Source organism: Penicillium waksmanii (assembly GCF_028829765.1).
Source record: "Penicillium waksmanii strain IBT 27052 chromosome Unknown utg000008l:1.0-5622682.0:1.0-5626561.0, whole genome shotgun sequence".
NCBI lineage: Eukaryota > Fungi > Ascomycota > Eurotiomycetes > Eurotiales > Aspergillaceae > Penicillium > Penicillium waksmanii.
In genome coordinates this window covers 674,205-692,626 of record NW_026643254.1, presented here as the reverse complement: position 1 = coordinate 692,626, position 18,422 = coordinate 674,205, and the positions used below count along the sequence as shown (strand labels likewise).

The following is an 18,422-nucleotide window of genomic DNA, read 5'->3' as shown; positions in this document are numbered from 1 at the left end:
GCTTGTGGAACAGAGAAATTAACAAGCACCCTGAAGAATTATTAGCGCACTAGATAAACGGAGGAAGTCAAAGAGATCATTAAATTCAGAGGTAAATCTTCTGGCCTGACAACGAGCTATCTGGCTACAGAGAACTGTGGTAATAAACACTCAGATACACGCCTGTCTTCTCCGAATATGCTAATGAAACATATTGTATCAAGTTCGACGTCTCTCCAGATCCGAAATTCGGACTATCACGTTATGAAGTAGTTAGCATGGATGGACACGCAGGAGCAATCAGGAGGGCAAACAAACAAGTATCCTTTGACCGAATCGATGAATGTTGCAGCCAAGTCATGCCATCCGACATATTCGTAAAAGTTGGCAATAGCCTGAGCATTTTTAATGTCATTGAGACCATGCAGAATGAAATAGTACTTCGGATTGGGGAAAATGCTGGATCCAGCAGCGAGCTCGTAACTCCAGATGCCCACGTCCATTTTCTCCTGAGACCGGATAGTAAGTAAAGATAACTGAGTATGACTGGAAAGGAGAGCCTGTAACCACTCACCTGATCCAAAGTGACCAGCTGCCAGAATTTTTGGGCGAACTGAAGCCCGCGCTGTATAGTGGCATGGGACTTAAAGCGACCACCCAGAGTCCATATGTCTTGCAGCTTAGACCATGTCACGTCCTGGACTGTATTGTACACTTTAAGCCGAGATTTGGCAACAGCAGTGCAATCAATTCCAATAAAAGAATACTGGTTGTACAATCCTGCACTCTCTAGATATTCGTGGACTGTATCCAAGGCGGGATAGCAGACCCCACCGAGGAGAGTGCACCGCGTGGTTCACCAAGACTCTGAACGACTTGCCCGTCAGGTGCGACTTCAGGGCTGGATACAAGTAGCATTTGACAGAGACCTCTCCGCCCTTCAGATCGAGCCCGAAGGACACTTGATTCTTCATCCTGAGAAGATATAAGTGATCGCGACCAACCTCGGCGGATTCTTCGCTAGTAGCGGTGAGTGATTCTATCATATGATTGAGGTACCTAGTGTTGAATCCCTTGAGATTGAGTTCGGACATGGTGGCAATTGCCTCGGTGATAGTGGCCTTGTTGATTGGGTCTGCCGAGGAACCTGACTTGTGGCTAATAGGCTCCCACCCGATCCGAGCTGTGGGAGGACCATGCTCCTGGAAATTAATGCTGAATTCCACTGGGACTCCGGAATACGTGATAAAGGAATCCCAGGTATGGGGGTGTGGGCCGAGGCGAGGAATCAGAACAGTCCTATACAGCATCATATAAAGATACTGGTGTTCAACACTGTACTGGGCGGATTGGAGAACTTTAGACAATAGTGCCGCCGTCTTGTCCCACCAGGCATGCTCGGCATGATCCTGAAAGGCGAAGCACTTGAATGGCGGACTCGCGTTCTGGGAATCGCCATTGCCTTTGATTTCCCCTGAGGTGGGAGACTTGACTGTGACTGTCATGGTGCCTTTGGCAATTAGATTAGGTTGTCAAAAATGATTGTGGTAACGAGTAAAGTGATCTTGTGATCTTTCATTATCGACAAAAAAAAAGTGTTAAGTCTAAATACACCGCGCGGGCTGGGGTGAGAGAATGAAAGATGATGGTCTAACCCATCATGAGAGTTGGCATCGTGCGCAAGGAGAGACGCAGAAAAGATGCAGCTTTAGATACCCATGTACGTCCTTGATGGTTGTACGTAGGAAAGTAATGCGTGCGCTTTGATAGCCTTGCTCGATACTTGGCAAGACAACACATCGGGCCGACCCACTCAAAGATGCGTCACCCTTGCAGACGGGCCAGTCTTCCTATTCTTCATGCGTCCAAGTGTAATATGCAAGGCCTAGATGAATCTTATGCGTCGTTCAGATACCTGATCGAACCTCACCGACTTTTTGTAACCATGACGGTCGAATTGTAGATTTGCACGTGCCTTTTGCACAAGAACTACTCACGATACGTCATGCTTGAAAAGTTCCAGAAATAATTAAATTTCATCTACCTTGGGGAAGATATACATCCTGGCGTTAAAGTACATGAGGTGAAAGGTGTGCTAAGACTTTCAATTCATACATAAATCAAGTCATATTTTGTGAAATTTTCTGCCTTAAGCTGGTCGGAGTGTGAAAACCACGATTGATAGTTACCTAATTTTGTGACTATAGATATACTAATCATCTATAAGTAACGTAATCCACGGCCGAGCTGCGCACCCGGTCGAGCTGCGCACCCGGTCGAGCTGCGCACCCCAAAACACAAAGTAAATGCAATAAATTACCACTTCATATCTCAACAACCATGGCTTGATTTTACTTGAATATTATAATATAGGCTTTTTCTAGCATATGAAATAACATAACTTAGTTTTACGCAATTTAGATGTTTATTTCGATGCTTTACCATAAAATACAGCGTAATTTTGACAGGAGGGACATAAATATACATATCTCTATCAGTACTTCCAATACTTTCTTTATACTTCGCCAGTAGGCTAGTAATACTATCTAGACTATATCTTTTTGATATATTATCATAAATAGATATGGTTGTTGAGATATGAAGTGGTAATTTATTGCATTTACTTTGTGTTTTGGGGTGCGCAGCTCGACTGGGTGCGCAGCTCGACCGGGTGCGCAGCTCGGCCGTGGATTACGTTATATGTTTCTTTTCTGACTAAGGAACTCGAGTAAACCAGGCACAGTGGTCTACGAGATAATAGTTCCTGATGATCGAGGTTTCTCATTTTGCTCTGGATAGGCATAAGTTTGATATGAACTGCCAAATCGCTGCGTGAAAGCCCGCTTGACTGTGTTAATTGTTCTCCTCTAGTTCTAACCATGGATATTCATCAGAAGAATGGTAGTATACACTCAGGTAAACCCCCGTCTTTTCCGTATACGCAAACGAAATCCATGATGTCAGACGAGCGGTTTTACTCAGATCTCTTTCGGGGCTGTCACACTTAGCAATCTGATCAATGTTGGGGGGGAGAGGGGGGAAAGTAGGAAAGTCATACAAATAGTGCTGCACCGTCGCCTCGTAGTTATCACCATACTTAGACAGCCCGATACGGGACAAGAACTGGGCCAGGCCCCTAATGACGTTTTGATCACTCTCGCCATGGATTGGGAAGTAGAACTTCGTGAGGGGGATGGCCTCGCCCTTTTTCATCTCGTAATTCCATACCATTGGGGACGCGGTGAAATCATTGCCATCGTCGAAGCCACCATTGAATTCACGATGCCCTTCGGACAGCTTGGTTAGTTCCCACAGCTCCTTAAGGTAATTCAGACCCTCTTGGATGGCAGGCGACTTGGCCCGCCCACCAAGGGTCCATATCTCCTCTACCTTGGACCAGACAACGCTATTGTGGGAGCTATAGAGCTTGAGGCGTGATTGGGCAGGGTCAACACAGTCAAAGGACCAGAAAGCAAACTGGCTGTAGCCATTCGTCTCTTCCAGATAAGAGTGCACCACATCAAACGAGGGGATGGGGCCCATTTGCGCCACGAGAGGCTGAATGGATTGGGCAATGAAATCCCCAAACCCTTTATCGCTGAGACCGCATTTGATAGCGGGGAATGTGTAGCCCTTGACTGAGATAGCTTTTTCCTTCAGATCAAACCCAAAAGCAGCCTGGGAGGTTAGGTCGCTCCCTTCGATCTTCTTCTCCTTGAGCAGCCCTTTCTCGTGGTCGTTGACGGTATGAGCGTCCAGGAAATATTGGAACAGTGATGGGTCGAATCCCGATATACTCAGCTTTTCAAGTTGATTTAAAAGATCAACACACGGCGTTTGGTTGTAGGGGTCAAGTTCTGTTCCCGATGCTGCAGCGACCGGTTCGAATCCGACGCGAACCACCGGGTCGACGTCTCCCCGTTGCTGGTAGTTGACGCTGAACTCTAGCGGCAGCCCACTCCGGGTAATTGCGCTGCGGAATTGATGCGGGTGGGGGCCCAGAAGTGGAATCAGGACCTGTTTGTAAAACGTGAGAGCCTCTAAGCGACGGGAAGGGTTATAGCCCGCTGAAGCTAGGACTTTGTCGAACAGTCGGCCGGTCTTCTCCCACCAGACCCTCTGGTGAGTATCAGTGAAAAGATAGTATCGGCTCAGTACATCGAAAGTTGTGGAGATGGGAGAAGTGGAAGCTCCTTTAGCCAGCATGCCTTGGGACACATGGCTCTTGGTCTCTTCAATCGTCATGGTAATTCGAACGTGTCAAGACACATAGAAGAATCAATATAGTACCGAAGTTGCTTTTGCCTGGGTTCGAAGCGGTTTCTAGCCCAAATATAGTATTCGAGCAGGTCAAGGCCATGACAAATTTTCTGTATGTGTCCCGGGATGCATCGCACCTATGAAGCGAGCAGGATCACATCACGAAAATGACCACTTGACCGCCATTCTCTTCCCAAGTACGATTCATTATCTGCATTAGTTTGCCGTGGTCACTGTTCCGTGTCGCTAAGGACTGTACAGCGATTTGCAAGTTGCAGGGTCATCTTAGGCAAGGGGCAATGCAAAGACGCATTGCCCACACTATGGGAATATATGCGGCCGATCACACTGTGCATTTTACCCACAGCGCTGGGTACTCACTATCCTTTAATTCAGGCAAAATTACGGGTATGCCCAGCGGATAGCTAGGCCTTGCAACTGCCACGCTCTATTAATGTTTGGAGAACGAGTGGATAAACCCAACATCCTTTTGGACAAAGAGGATATTATTGATGTACGCGATGAGTGAGATTCGCCATTCATTTGCTTTCTCAAGCCAACAGCAGCCCGCCGTTGGTCTCCAACACCGTCCCGGTGACAAACGGGTCCTTCATAAGATACAGATAGGCCTGTGCTACACTCTCTGGCATCCCGGCACTGCCTACTAAAGACTTTTCTTTCGCCATTTGAATAGCCATATCGTAGTGCTCGTCTAACATTTCCCTCACAACCTCTGTAATGACCGCTCCGGGAGACACGACGTTCACACGGAGAGGCTTCAGATCGACGGCCAACCCCTTCATCATCGTTTCCACCGCTCCAAGGTATCCGGTAATGGCGGACCAGCCAGGGTCAGGCTTGTGACCGTGGGCGCCACTCGTGAGGGTAATGGAATTTTCAGAAGATTGGTCCATGGACTTAGGCAGATGTTTGGCGAAGATCAGAGGTGCCATATAACGAATGCAGCTTGTTCGCTCGAGACTGTGGACGGTGATTTCGGCCAGTGATGGCGGCGGTGGCATCATATCTGCGGCCGTGACAACGAGATGGTTTATTTTCGCCCCATTGGCCGCAAATTGCAACACGGATTGCACATTCGTCTCCAGGTTCTCGATGTCGGCAAGATCAATAGTAATCCCACTCAGTCGCGATCCAGAGCTTTGCGACGGATATGATGATTTGAGTCTGGTGACGGCATCCTCCAGCTTAACTGAGTTGGATCCAGCCACAATCACGATGGCGTTGTGCTCCAATGCCGCCTCTGCAACGGCGTAACCAATGCCCGAAGTCCCTCCCACAATGAGGACGACTTTGTCCTTTAAGCGGCCCACGTATTTTGCTGCTTGGCCGGTCATCCTCTCCGTTGGTGGGTAGGTACGATATTATTTGGGCTTCTGGTTTCACAACCGAGTTTTTGTAGTTCTAAGACGAGGCGCCAATATGCGAATGTACGAGGAGTAGTACTGTTCAGCATGCACGGTCGGCCTAGCTTGCATATTTTCGTCTATCACAGACACGGACGCGCACTTCACTCTGCCTCAAAAAGAGTGGATTGTCTGGATTGCTGGAGCATCGTCGCTGTAAGGGACTCTGGACGAGTGTATCCACTAGAAAATTGGCCCACGGAAGTCTAGACCACAGTAAAATGTCATGCATCATCTTGATCATATGTCTTATCTGCACCATCCGTGTTTGAGTACCTTGTCCTTTGAACGTGCATGAAGATGTAGCGCTAGGCTGGGGCAACCCTGACATAACCAATGGGCAAGTGCATCTATACGGAAGTTGATCTCTACATTACGCCTCTTAAAGCCATTTTGAGACTAAACTCGGCCCTTAGCGTATGGTGACCAGCTGATATGTAATTGCCAGTTCCATGTGATAGTTATAGAATGTGCTTTTTCATTGTACGAGGCTAAATAATCGGTGTAACGTCGTCCACAAACCATCCGCCATCTCTTTAATTTTCGCGTCTCTTCAGAATTACGCACTATGCCACCAATATGTTCTAAAATATAACAGGTTTTTATCCATCAAGAGGGTAGAATTGAACTAGCAATCCAACCTAAAACAGAAAGATGTTCCTTTTATTGCGGCTGCCGCGCGCGTCTATTGCATACCGTAATTAAGCTAATGCGATCGTATTAAAGGTCATAATTCAAAAGCTATCACACTCGCCAATAGTCATAGACTGATTCAAGTAGAACAGGATACACTTACCGAAGGTATTTTCTCTATAGACGTCCATGGTGCAGCCCCTAGGAATAAGATGGTACGCAATATGGCTAATATTGTTCTTGCGGCGACCGAGGCCGAAACGCTTGGCGTGAATTGGGTTGGAAACTATATCAAGCGTACTCTAGCTATCCAAAGACGTTTTTTGCGTCTATATAACTGTCAACGTACAGAATAAGAAGATTTACATATCTAAAATGATTAGATTTGTCAAAGGCGGATGCTTCGATACTGAGTTATATGTAAGAGTGATAACCTAGTGTTATGGGAGAAGTAGACTCTCTAGGCTACAAACGAGGTTTAACTATCTAGCCTGGCTGTACAGTGGAACTCAAAAACAATATTCGTTGCGGACACGCACGTGTCGTAGCAAAGCGATATCTTTAGAAGCCAGCCGCGAGGAGCGGTTTAAAACCTCTTAAATAATAGCTGTGGAGCAATCAGACCCCATGGCATTCCCTTGCCTGATTGAATGCCATTCTACCTTGCAAGCATACTGTAATAATGCTCATTCAAAAGGCTATCCTATCAGTCCAATATCGAGCTTGCTACCGTTTCCAATTTCCTTCGATTGAGCTTTCAGTTCATTCACGTCCCAGTTTGCCCAAACAAACTTGCGGTTCAGGAAGCATGCTTCGGAGCTTGCAAGCCATAGATTAAAGCTTGCTGGTAAAGAAACTTAGAGAAAATCAGTCATCTCTCACGTTTCTTATCCGGGAATCAAGGAGTCAACTTACCATCATCCTCGTAGTCCAGAGGGACATCGCCTCTTGCTTCTTGGGACATTTGCGTATCTATAACGCCAGGCTGAACATGAAAGACTCGAATATCTGGATGTGCAGCTGCTACAGAATCCCAAAGTCGAAATACCGCGAGCTTTGCGACACTATAGCAAGCTATCTCTGGCCCAAAATCGAGATATGCGGCAGAAGAATTGATTTCGATAGCTACTGCATCGTTTGAACAATATTGGAGGAAGGCTTGTGCAACATGTAGGGAGCCTTGGATATTCTGGTGAATAGCTTCAAGGAATTTGACGCTGTCTACATCTTTGACAGCACCTTGAGGGCCGGTCACAGCAGCACCGCTAATCAACACATGTATTTGGCCGCCTTCGGCAAACTGTGAGAACGCCGCATTGACCTGATCTTTACTCGTTATATCGGTGACTAGAGCGAAAATATCAATTCCCGCATGGTCCCTCTCGATCAACTCTTTAGTCTCCAGAAGAGGCTGTTCTCGGCGACCTAGGATAGCAATTCGAGATGCTCCTGCTTGAGCATAATACCGAGCAGTTTCGGCGCCTATTCCTGTACCACCTCCGGTAATAATGACATTTTTACCTTTTGCTGATAATTCTGGTCGAGTCGGAGACAGGGCTGGATATGTCTTTGAGTGAAAGGTTGTGGTTGGAGATGGTCCATACGACATGGTGTCAATGAAAGGAGAAGAATAAATCCAAGCTAGGATTTGGTTCATTTTTTTTCACAAGAGACTCTATAAACCTATTTTAGGAGTACGATGATGACGGTATAAAGTTAACATAGGACCGGAAAAGGTAAATTACCACCTCCTTACTTCGGCCAACAATACTGTATGTAGTATAATCGAAGGATAATGTCTGTGTTTGATTCTATGACACATCTCCGGCGCCGCCATGACCGCTTATTGTTTGTTGATGTTTTTATTGGGCAAAAAGCGGTGAGAACTGCATTGGAAAGCCAGCAACATATCTACAGCAAAGATCAACAGAACAATGGATAATCAGCGCAGGCTGGCTGAACTATCTGCCGCTCACGGAAGTCATGACACTCTTGAAAATTGACAACCAAAGATGGCTTGAAACCTAGCTTTATCTAAACCTAAGTTTATCTATTATATAATCCACAGTCGCGAACTATCTATGGCTACGATGACACGAGCCGCTGGCTACAATCAAAACACTATTTCAAGAATCTCTTCCAATATAAGTGTTTGGCAGTGTTAAAGCACCTCTATTTGAAGGCGGACGACCCCGTAGTATCACTCAAGTTATACTCGAGATTTCATGTGATCATCTGATTGAAACGGCTGATATATGTGGAAAAGATAATGGTTATTCTATGGGATGAATTCGCTCTTCTATCTAGTGTAAGTTGCACCTTTACACCCAAAGTTGGTCAAAATAGGCTGCATGGATCACAGCCCGGGAACGCAACTTTGATCTTCTTGACGGATACTATGATTTTATCTGAGACTTCATCTCACCACCTTATATATATCGATAAACCCGGATATAATAAATGAATAGGTTTGTAGCGAACAGATCGGTCACCCTTTGCTACTACACTGGTCACTGGTTTAATCATTGAAATTTTCCAAGTTGTGGCCAGCGCTATTAAATTTGGCCTGTGTATATACAAGAGGGCATTATGTTATCTGGAGCATTGTAGGCTTCAACTGATGCATTTGTCTTTAGGGATTTTACCGCGCAGCTTCTCCATCAGCGTGGCAAATGGCCCGAGCCAAAGTCTGTGCTAGTGATGGATAATGTATCCCTTCATCACTCGGACAGAATTGAACAATTGAACAAATGACAAGATTCTCTTAAGATTTGATGTGAGGGGGGGGGGGGGGGTGGCGCCATTGAGTTGACCTAATTCGACTCTCTCGCCAAGCCTTTCTTTAGTGGTGGTGGACCGACCTGAGTGTATCCGTACTTAGGGCCCGTATGGGGATCTGCTTAGAAAGGTCTTGGTAAGATGGCCGGGGTTTCTTAGTCAACGTTGCCCCCGCGGACGGGCCCGAATATATTGAGGTATCACCGCATGATTAGTTAACTATTGGTACCACTGCATGGTTATTAATTATTAGTACTACTACATAATTATTAGTATCACTGCATGCTTATTGGTACCACTGCATGATTATTGGTGTCTGTATAGTTATTGGTACCACTACATAGTTATTGGTACCAATGCATAGTTATTGGTACCAATGCAGATGATCTACGGAGTATTGTACAATTATTTCACCACTTCAGAATACCGCGGCTTCGGACCTTGACATAACTGGATCAGTGCTAATCTGTATCTTTACCACGGAATAATGTTACTTCACATAATTTATTTGCCACAATTAAGTGGCTCACTTATGCTTTAATGTGATGAACAGTTTTATTGAATAGGATCTCTTTAGGTAGTATGAGCAACCTGTAAGAGATGAGCCGCCCAGGCCCTAACGCAAAAAAATATATATAAAAAAATTCGGGTTTATCCCGGATGCTTTCAATTGAGCATACAGCAACCAAGTACAGTAAATTGACCACCAGAATATAGGACTAGACTCTTGGTTCAGGGCACAGCGCAAACAACCTGCTATAGATACTTAGGTAATAACTCCCTACAATGATATATATCGATGCTATTCAACTGATATCTATATGTATTCAAGACTCAGCGGCTATTCTTTCACTAGTTATATAGCTACTGATCAGATATTAATTCTGATTACTGTATAAATTATAACTAATACAACCTTATCTTAATACTATTATTTCTGGTGCTCCTACCAGAAGTGTATAGTACCGTTGGTTCTAAGTTATATACATATATTGAGTGTTACTTTAGAAGCTCCTCTTCGGGTGGGTAAAGGCCAGGGATGACCACATGCACTATATCGATATCCCGTGACAAGATTCCAGAAGCAGTGGTGTACAATCTATGTCTTTGTTCTACCATATTATGTCCTGAATATGAACCGAAATAATACTTGTATGATTTTCCTCTATCGCGGAGCGTTACCGGTCATGTGAAGTGATTCTCGTGAAGACTAGTTGACATGAGAAATTGCTTCGCGCGGGCTCCGTGCTTGAGACTTCCTAAGTTGAAGGTATCGTTACTTGATGTGGTGCTGGAATGCCTCTTAGGTGGTCTCAACTTAATACCTCACAGCTCCCAGCCACAGCGGCCATGAAGCAGATGAAATCAGAGGGTCAACGAATTGACACGATCATTCACAGTTCATTGCCGAGTCCAGGTCAGCCTTTCTCTGTGTCCTTAAATCGGCGACAGGCGTGTTCAAATGGGCTACGAGTGTCTGCACCCAGTAACACGTCTCTGTAACAAGATGGCTGACTGTGGCGAGGTCAAGCACTCCTTCGGGAACCGAGAGGCGGAATTCATGATCCTCGACGCGGGGAACAGAATGGAGAACAAACCCATCCGTTTCAACCCCCGGATAAATCAAATCAAGCTTGCCAACTGCCTCCCCAAGACGATATTCATTATCAAATTTGATATTCTGATGCATAACAAATGTCTCCATCAAGGCATCCGAGCCCCATTCTGTGCATTGATCTCCCAACCCAAAGAAATCGACGGTTTCATAGGACAGTGACTTGACGTGTTGCGATTGTACTGCCTCCATCACCTCCATTGCCGATAGATTTGGCTTTTCTCCGGCCAACGAAACCCGCACAGGGGGAAGTTCACGCACGGCCCGACTACTTCTTGGATACCAGCCGGACCGTGTGAACGACCAGTAACGAATTGCGCAAATACGCAATCATCCTTACCAGCTTGGTGTGCCAGGGTCAGCGCCCAGGCAGTCTTGACAACTGTAGCTAGCGTGATGCCCAGAGGTGGCTGCACTAAGGGAATGACACGACTGGTAGACACTTCTGGGCAACGCGAGGGGACTCGACAACGTCCCACATCAAAAAGCGATGAACCTCGCAAGGTCTCTTGCCAAAAATCGATGGCATCGCTGATTGGGAGAGATGCCGCGAAGGCCTGGTATTCGCCATAAGTCATGGCCGGTGGCAATGAATCTGGTCCGTGCTCGTAGAAGGTAGCTAAATCGTTAAACAAGGTTATACTGGACACGCCGTCATAGTACGGGTTCTTAATTGCAACAACAAGGGACATTTCACGCGCGTCATCATCCTTCAAGGCAAGAAAGAATCGAAAGGGAGGCCATAAAGCGCGCAGACTTTCTTTTATCATCTCACTGTCGTTGACAATCCATCGGCCGGCAACCTGAATTGCTGGTTCGGTACTCTCAAGGATCTCAAGTTGAGGCTCGAAATCCCGTAAGATGACTTGGTACGTTCTGGCCGGTGTGTGGCCAGAGAACACAGCAGCCCGGAGGATTTCATGTCGCTCGTGGAGCGACTTGATGGCTGACTTTAATCGACAGATATCCAGCGATCCGCAAAGATTTAATTGAAAATATTCACACGGCAGATCAAGAGAATACTCCTGCATTTTAGTGCCGGCAAGAATATGCTGGATATTTGGGGATTCTATTCCCGGAAGTTGGCACGAGAGCGTCTTCAGGATAGTGCCGTCGGTATCTTGAAGAAACTCAGGAGCGAATTTTTCATTGCAACCAGGTTTCTGTTTTTCTTTGTCAAGCTTTTGAGCCAGCTTGGCTATCGATTCCGCCTCTTGAAGAGCAAATGGGCTTAGCTCGATGTTCTCTTTGCGAGCCAACGCGGATATTCTCATTGCAGCCAGCGAATCACCTCCCTGGACAAAGAAGCTCGCATCTAGAGCAACTTGCTGCTGCTCAACACCCAGCGCCAGCGCAACCAAGCACTGAATTCGATTTTCCATCTCGTTATGAGCTACGGTACGGCGATTCCCCAATAAGAGAGTATACTCGAACGCCTCTTCCGACGAGAATTGTGCCACCTCTGCTGATAGTAGACGAAAATCCAACTTGTCATTCGGTGTGAGTGGCAGCTTGTCCAATGGGATCCACAATTTTGGAATCATGAATTGCGGTAAATCCCTCTGAAGACGAGTAGCGACAGCAACCCGACAAGCATGTTGGAAAGTTTTCGAAGGCTTGAGGAACGTCGACTTGGCTGATTTCTTCTCACAAGTATCCCCATTCATTCCCAAGAGAAAGGCAACGAGGACGGGAGATGTGCGGCTCACAACGGCCACGATCACGCGCTGAGACTCTGGCAATACATCATGAATGACATGTTCAATTTCCTCGAGCTCAATTCTTTGCCCATGGATCTTAATTTGGTTATCTTTCCGTCCCAGTATGCGAAATGATCCGTCTGATACCATTTGCACCAAGTCACCTGTGCGATAAAAGGACCACGGCGACGTACGAAACGGACGAATCCAGGGTGGATTTCGAAAAAACGCTTGCGCAGTCTCCTCGGGTCTGTTGAGGTATTCACGGCCGACATTGGGACCTTCAATGATCAATTCTCCGACAGCACCGACAGGTACTAGCCGGTTGGTGTCATCCTGATCCACAACCCAGAAGCGACAACATTCGGTTGGGTACCCTATATTCGCCGTATCTGGCGTGAAGGAAAGGCTCTCCGCAAATGATGAGCCAATGCTACATTCGGAAGGGCCGTAGACATTGGTCAAGGTCTTTTTCTCGGCCCATGAATAGATGTCATTCATGGCAATCTTTTCGCCTCCACAGACTACCGTTGATATGGTTGGAAAATCATCAGGGTCGAATGTTCGCAGGACCGCAGGTGTCATAAAGGTTGAATTGACATTGAGACGTCGAGTGGCGCCCGCTAGATCCTGCTGGCGTTCTTGATCCGATGGTACACAAATACACCCGCCTCCGATCAACACCCCGAGAGTCTCTGAAATGCTGGTATCAAACCCATATGATGCAAATTGCAGGACGCGTGAGGTGGGAAGATAATTCATTTTCTTTGCAATTGCTATTAAACTTGTGCTAAACGCAGCATGTTCGATCACAGTGGCCTTCGGCTTGCCTGTAGAGCCAGATGTAAAGGCAAGAATTGCCATGTTACCCGGACGAACAGTTTGGGGCAGAATGATATCTGAGGCTTTCGAAGCAGTGATCCTTGGAGTGATAACTTGCTGCAGCCCAATGGATATACCGCGATCGGCATATTGAGGAGAGCAAACCCCGACCATGGCACCAATATCACCGCACATCGTCTTCAGCCGCCCATCAGGGAATGATGGATCGAAGAGGGCAAACGCAGCGCCAGAATAGAGAATAGCAAGCATCGCGACTGGTGTCCAACCAGACTTCTCGAAGAGCACTGGCACCACGACTTCTGGACCCGCCCCAGCCTGGACCAAACGAAGGCTGAGTGCCCTTGCTTGTGCCTCAAGCTCACTATATGTCATTTTGATATCCCAGGCACAAATGGCTTCACTCTGAGGCCGTGCTGCAATCTGGGATGAGATCAGATCATGAATGCATATCTCGATGCGACTCAATGGATGCATTGGTCCATTTCGAATATCAATCCAGGAATGATCTTCGGGACACAGACTGAGTAAGGCTACAATCTTCCTCTCTGTGAAACATTGAAGCTGTTTCATGAGGTGGCTGAATTGGTACATCATTCGCAGTGCCTGCCATGAAGGGGGTCCTCTAGTGCCGACAATGACGCTAATTTCAGTCGAATTCTCTGTTAAGTCGCATCTCAATATCATCGGGGACACCAAATCTGGGGCTGTTGCCCCAGTTCCGTCCTTGTCAGAGGGCCTCGTGATCGTCACATCTAAAAGACTCCTGGACTTCCAGTCGTTCGACCTCGCAACCGGGTCACAATCGACACAGGCAGTTTTAAGGAGGCTTCGGATCTCTACCAGGGCCCCCGATGCGATCTTCTCGGTATCAATTGGGATATCGAGTGTTCGAACAGACCCTTGCGAGTATAGTTGAAATTGAACATTATTTTCGCTGGTGAACAAATAGAGCGTGAGTGCCCAGGCCAAGTGCGGGATTGAGATTTCAAGTCCAGAAATATTCTTCAGCTGCGCGGATACTGTTTCAAACCTAGCGACTGAAGGCATTGTGATCCTTGTATAGTGTAAAATATTGCTTGTTAGAATGGCTAGTGCTCTCGGGGACGTCAATATATCTTGTGCAGCAGCACTCACAGTCGCTTGTAGCGTGCAACCCACTCGTCATGTGCCGGGAAGAGCCTGAATTCCCGCCACAAGCGATGGCTTCGTTCCTCGGGGAAATCCGGGCACGAGAGGTCACAGCGATGGTTCTCCGAGGTCGATGGGGGCAGGGTAAATCTCAGCATGCTTCGTGTCCCACCACAGGCTGCATTATGTGCCAGCTGAAGTGTTGTGTATGCAGTAGAACGATGTAAGGAGATCTGATCTTTCATCCGCATGGTTGATCGCCCCATGCTCCCTGCCTAAATTATGTGGGTCCTTGCATAAGCGCCGCATGATTGAAGCCATAGTGAGCATGGTTGAAAAAAAATAGTGAATCTGACGGTATCAAATCTAAAGTTTATCCGTGGATATGATATTCAATTTTTCCCAGCTGGACAGGGGCACTGGCCCATGCCTGTGCGACGGTCCACTGGATGAATCTAAAGGCATACACATTTTACCATATCACTATCTAACATTTTTCAAGTATGCTTTAGGTAATTTATCGCCTATATCATGTCAGAAGTACTTCCCAAATTACATAGATCTGCATGGTACACAGGACTTCGTGTATTGTAAAGGTATCATCATATCCACTTGCATACTATTTTTCATTTTCTCCATTTCTTTATATATATATATATAAATTTGAGATTTTAGGTAATTGGTCCCTATTCGCCTCTGCACATTCATCACATCTTTCGTGGATATGGTAAACCAAGAATAATCACCAAGAACCGCAGACTACGTACCGCGTCAGTTTCTCATTTTCAATTTTCCATTTTCCTTGAGCAACATCCTAGCACCATCCAACCAGCGCCAACATGACCGTCCCGGAGGTTGTAGAAAAAGTCAAGGAATCCCAAACCGATTCTTTTTATGGCAACGCCGAATTCTATGAAATCTACGGCGCGAAGTATCTTATTGAGCCGAAAGACCCCAAAGTCGATTTTGATCAGCCGCAGGCAAGCCATGCCCACCCTGTTATTATTTAGTAGAATTCAGTACCCACAGTAATTTAGGCCAATTTAGTAGAAAACTTTTAAGACAATTACATACAAAGATTTATCTTTGTGAGCGAAATACAACGCGGCGATACACGGCTTGGATAGTTCTCAGTAGAGACTCTAAGACTAGTAGTGGGAATAACTAGTAGTCTTTATTTAACATCAAGCGAAATCGACTATTCCCTAAATAGGAAATTTTGATTTGGATCAAAATATAAAATAAATAAGGACGATGGATAATAGTATTCTGGCCGGGGATACCTTATTGCCTGTCTTTACGCCGTGGCAATCCTATCATCCCGCACAAGCAAGGGGCCAAGTTGGAAGTGACTTACTGTATGTCGGCTGCACTTTCATATACAATCAGCTCTGATGCCTCATGTCTCAAAAGCTCGTTACATCAAAATATATGCGCTATTATGCGGTTATATGCACGCACACGGCGAGGGAGTAAGCTGTCCTGACTACAGTACAAGTGGTCATTAGATAGGCGGTGTAGTAATGCGTCAAACTTCTGTAATCGATACGTGCAGTGTATAATCTCAAAATATTCCAAGACCAAGTTATATCAATTCATCATCCCTGCATATGTGCATACCCCGCTTTGCTCGCGAGAGAGCCTAGGTTCACAACATTGATACATATAAACCAGACATTGGCCACTCTTTATAAGTTACTATTAGCATTTTCACTTTCCATTCCACAAGAAGGCTCATCATGAAAGACGGATACCATTCAGCCTATTGGGCAGAGCTATACGACTTCACTCATGATTCATTTGACTGCTTGAATGAAGATGCGAACATTTATCTGGACGCATACAAAGAAATGCGAGCCGGACGTCCTTTGAGCGGCCCAGAGGACGAATTTGTTTTTGTTGATATCGCCTGCGGCACTGGCCGTGTCTTTAGGCAGCTCGCGAACAGCCTAGTGCGATGCGGTGAACCCTCGGACCGCACACAGTTCATTGGACTGAGACTTCTCGGTTCACATGCTCAAGCGTGCGGTCGAACAGATGCCAAAATCCTTGTCGCACAGCATCAAATATGTCCAGGGCTCTGCAACGGAGCTTTCAGCGATGAAAGACTTTCAAGGCCCGCCTACCGTCGACCTCATGACATTTGCAGCTGGCAGCATCACTGTACTGATGGAGAGTGGGCAAGCAGAGAAGTTTCTAGCCCAGGCAGCTGGCGTCTTGCGCCCAGAAACAGGCCGCGCTTTTATCTCTGTAAATTATATGTTCGATGATTCGCGAAAGGCCAAAGTAGCGAAAATGGTGGAGCGAATGACGGAGAACCCGTACTCCCAGGATACTAAGAGCGTATTGTTCCCTGGGATTTTGTACCGCCATGGGCAAGAAAGTTGCCGACGGGAGGGTAACCTCCTTTTTTGGGATATACCGGTGGAGGTGATCAAGAAGGACGAGAAAGGAGTTGAAAGTGTGATCAAGAAGGATGTGGCTTCAGTGGGTGGACGTGTTTGGCAGGATGGCGAACTGCTACTGCTGGCGGCGGCGGCGGGGTTGGAACTTGTTGAGACGCGCTCAACCAGCAATGAAACCATGTACGTATTGAAGAAGGCCTAAATATATTCCGGCCCACCAGGGGGGGGGGGTGTTCCGCATTAAAAAGTCTTGGCAAGGGGGGGGGGTGTTGGCCTAATATTTTTCGATCGGGCTTTTTAGAAGTTTGATTAGAATTATCTAAACTATCCTCCTATCAGGTTTAATAGGATGATTTCCAGTCAGAAGGGTGAAACCCTAAGGGGTCTGATTTTGGTAGGTAATATTTTGATGGGGTATGCCAAGACCAGGACCGACGGGTAGTCAGTACCCTTTTCGGCCAGTTTTCTATCCTATGGGGGCAACTCGGATGGGCCCCATTCGAGTTAATTAGGGTTTGTTAAGTATGGGAAAAAAAAGTAGAGACAGGGCCTATTCAAATTAACCTTCACACCCCCATTCGAGTATATATAATAGGGTTGCAGGATCCTCAAAATTAAGTATATTGTAATTCAGAAGAAGCTTAATTATCTAGCCAAATTTAAGCACAATCAGTATATATTAAGTAATATTTTTTGTGGTTTAAAAGTAGTGTAATTTTTTAATGGGGTAACTACCACCTGCTGACTGTGACTAGTCACTACTATTATCGTAGCCAACTACTATATTCAGTTTAGCAACAGAATATGTTTTTTTGTTTTGAATTTTCAGGGGTAGATTCAGAGTTTCCCTATTATTATCCTATTTGATTTTAAGCCTAATCCTAGGATATTAAGGCTGTACTATTCCCTAGTATTTCTATTATTAACCGCTAATATATATTTGTATATTGATAATAAACTATAAATATAATATCTATAATATTTTTTATATTAATACTGCTTTCTGGGTATTAATTTACTAGAAATACTAATATACAGTATAACTAGGATATATTAAAGCCTATATAATCAGTACTATTTATTATATCCCTATTATATAGGCCCAGTATATTCAAAATATAATCTAGGGGTAGGATTATATTAATCAGTAGCCCTAGGTAGATAGTTAGCCCTGCTAGATTAACAAACCTATCCCTAAGCTACCGGTTTATAAGGACAGAATTATATATTGGTTATACAATAAATATATATATTATCAGATTAAATCTATAAAGAAGTATTAGGGAAAGGCCTATAAGTATTATATATTCTACTATAGTAGCTACCCTACCCCTACTTAGATTTAAGCTATCTAGGGCTATATCAAAGCTAATAGCTAGTTTATTCTATACTAATATTTATTTACCTAAGGGCCTAGGTCCTATTACATCTGTATAGTATAGCTAAACCCCTAGGTGGTATCCCCAGATCCTATTCCTAATACTAATATAATTCGCCAGTTATTATAAACTATATTAGAGTATTAGCAGGAAGATTAAAAGGCCTAAGATACTATTATCTAAGCTAGAGATTTAGATAAAGCTATACTATAGTTGAATTAGATAGGATAGGTATAGTTTTTATAAGAGACCCCCTGCCAACTATTAATTAAGAGTAT

The 18,422-nt window shown here is 45.4% G+C and overlaps 6 protein-coding genes across 6 annotated transcripts; 1 reads left to right on the top strand and 5 right to left on the bottom strand.

Moving 5' to 3' along the window:
• Window positions 1-124: 124 nt before the first annotated feature.
• N7481_008616 (Aromatic prenyltransferase DMATS type) lies at window positions 125-1,484 on the bottom strand (the record flags this gene model as incomplete). The annotated part of the gene is made up of 4 exons (XM_057267835.1): window positions 125-233; window positions 298-488; window positions 554-681; window positions 809-1,484. The coding sequence occupies 4 exons, from the start codon at window positions 1,482-1,484 to the stop codon at window positions 125-127; spliced, it is 1,104 nt and encodes a 367-aa protein (XP_057118512.1).
• A 1,348-nt stretch (window positions 1,485-2,832) lies between these two features.
• N7481_008615 (Aromatic prenyltransferase DMATS type) lies at window positions 2,833-4,224 on the bottom strand (the record flags this gene model as incomplete). Its single annotated transcript, XM_057267834.1, has 1 exon — window positions 2,833-4,224. One exon carries the CDS (start codon window positions 4,222-4,224, stop codon window positions 2,833-2,835), a length of 1,392 nt encoding a protein of 463 aa, XP_057118511.1.
• Window positions 4,225-4,790: 566 nt separating this feature from the next.
• N7481_008614 (Glucose/ribitol dehydrogenase) lies at window positions 4,791-5,594 on the bottom strand (the record flags this gene model as incomplete). The annotated part of the gene is made up of 1 exon (XM_057267833.1): window positions 4,791-5,594. One exon carries the CDS (start codon window positions 5,592-5,594, stop codon window positions 4,791-4,793), a length of 804 nt encoding a protein of 267 aa, XP_057118510.1.
• A 1,400-nt stretch (window positions 5,595-6,994) lies between these two features.
• N7481_008613 (SDR family oxidoreductase) lies at window positions 6,995-7,905 on the bottom strand (the record flags this gene model as incomplete). The annotated part of the gene is made up of 2 exons (XM_057267832.1): window positions 6,995-7,140; window positions 7,212-7,905. 2 exons carry the CDS (start codon window positions 7,903-7,905, stop codon window positions 6,995-6,997), a joined length of 840 nt encoding a protein of 279 aa, XP_057118509.1.
• Window positions 7,906-10,464: 2,559 nt separating this feature from the next.
• N7481_008612 (uncharacterized protein) lies at window positions 10,465-14,279 on the bottom strand (the record flags this gene model as incomplete). The annotated part of the gene is made up of 2 exons (XM_057267831.1): window positions 10,465-10,851; window positions 10,947-14,279. 2 exons carry the CDS (start codon window positions 14,277-14,279, stop codon window positions 10,465-10,467), a joined length of 3,720 nt encoding a protein of 1,239 aa, XP_057118508.1.
• Window positions 14,280-16,099: 1,820 nt separating this feature from the next.
• On the top strand, window positions 16,100-16,967 carry N7481_008611 (class I SAM-dependent methyltransferase; the record flags this gene model as incomplete). The annotated part of the gene is made up of 2 exons (XM_057267830.1): window positions 16,100-16,312; window positions 16,383-16,967. 2 exons carry the CDS (start codon window positions 16,100-16,102, stop codon window positions 16,965-16,967), a joined length of 798 nt encoding a protein of 265 aa, XP_057118507.1.
• Window positions 16,968-18,422: the final 1,455 nt, after the last annotated feature.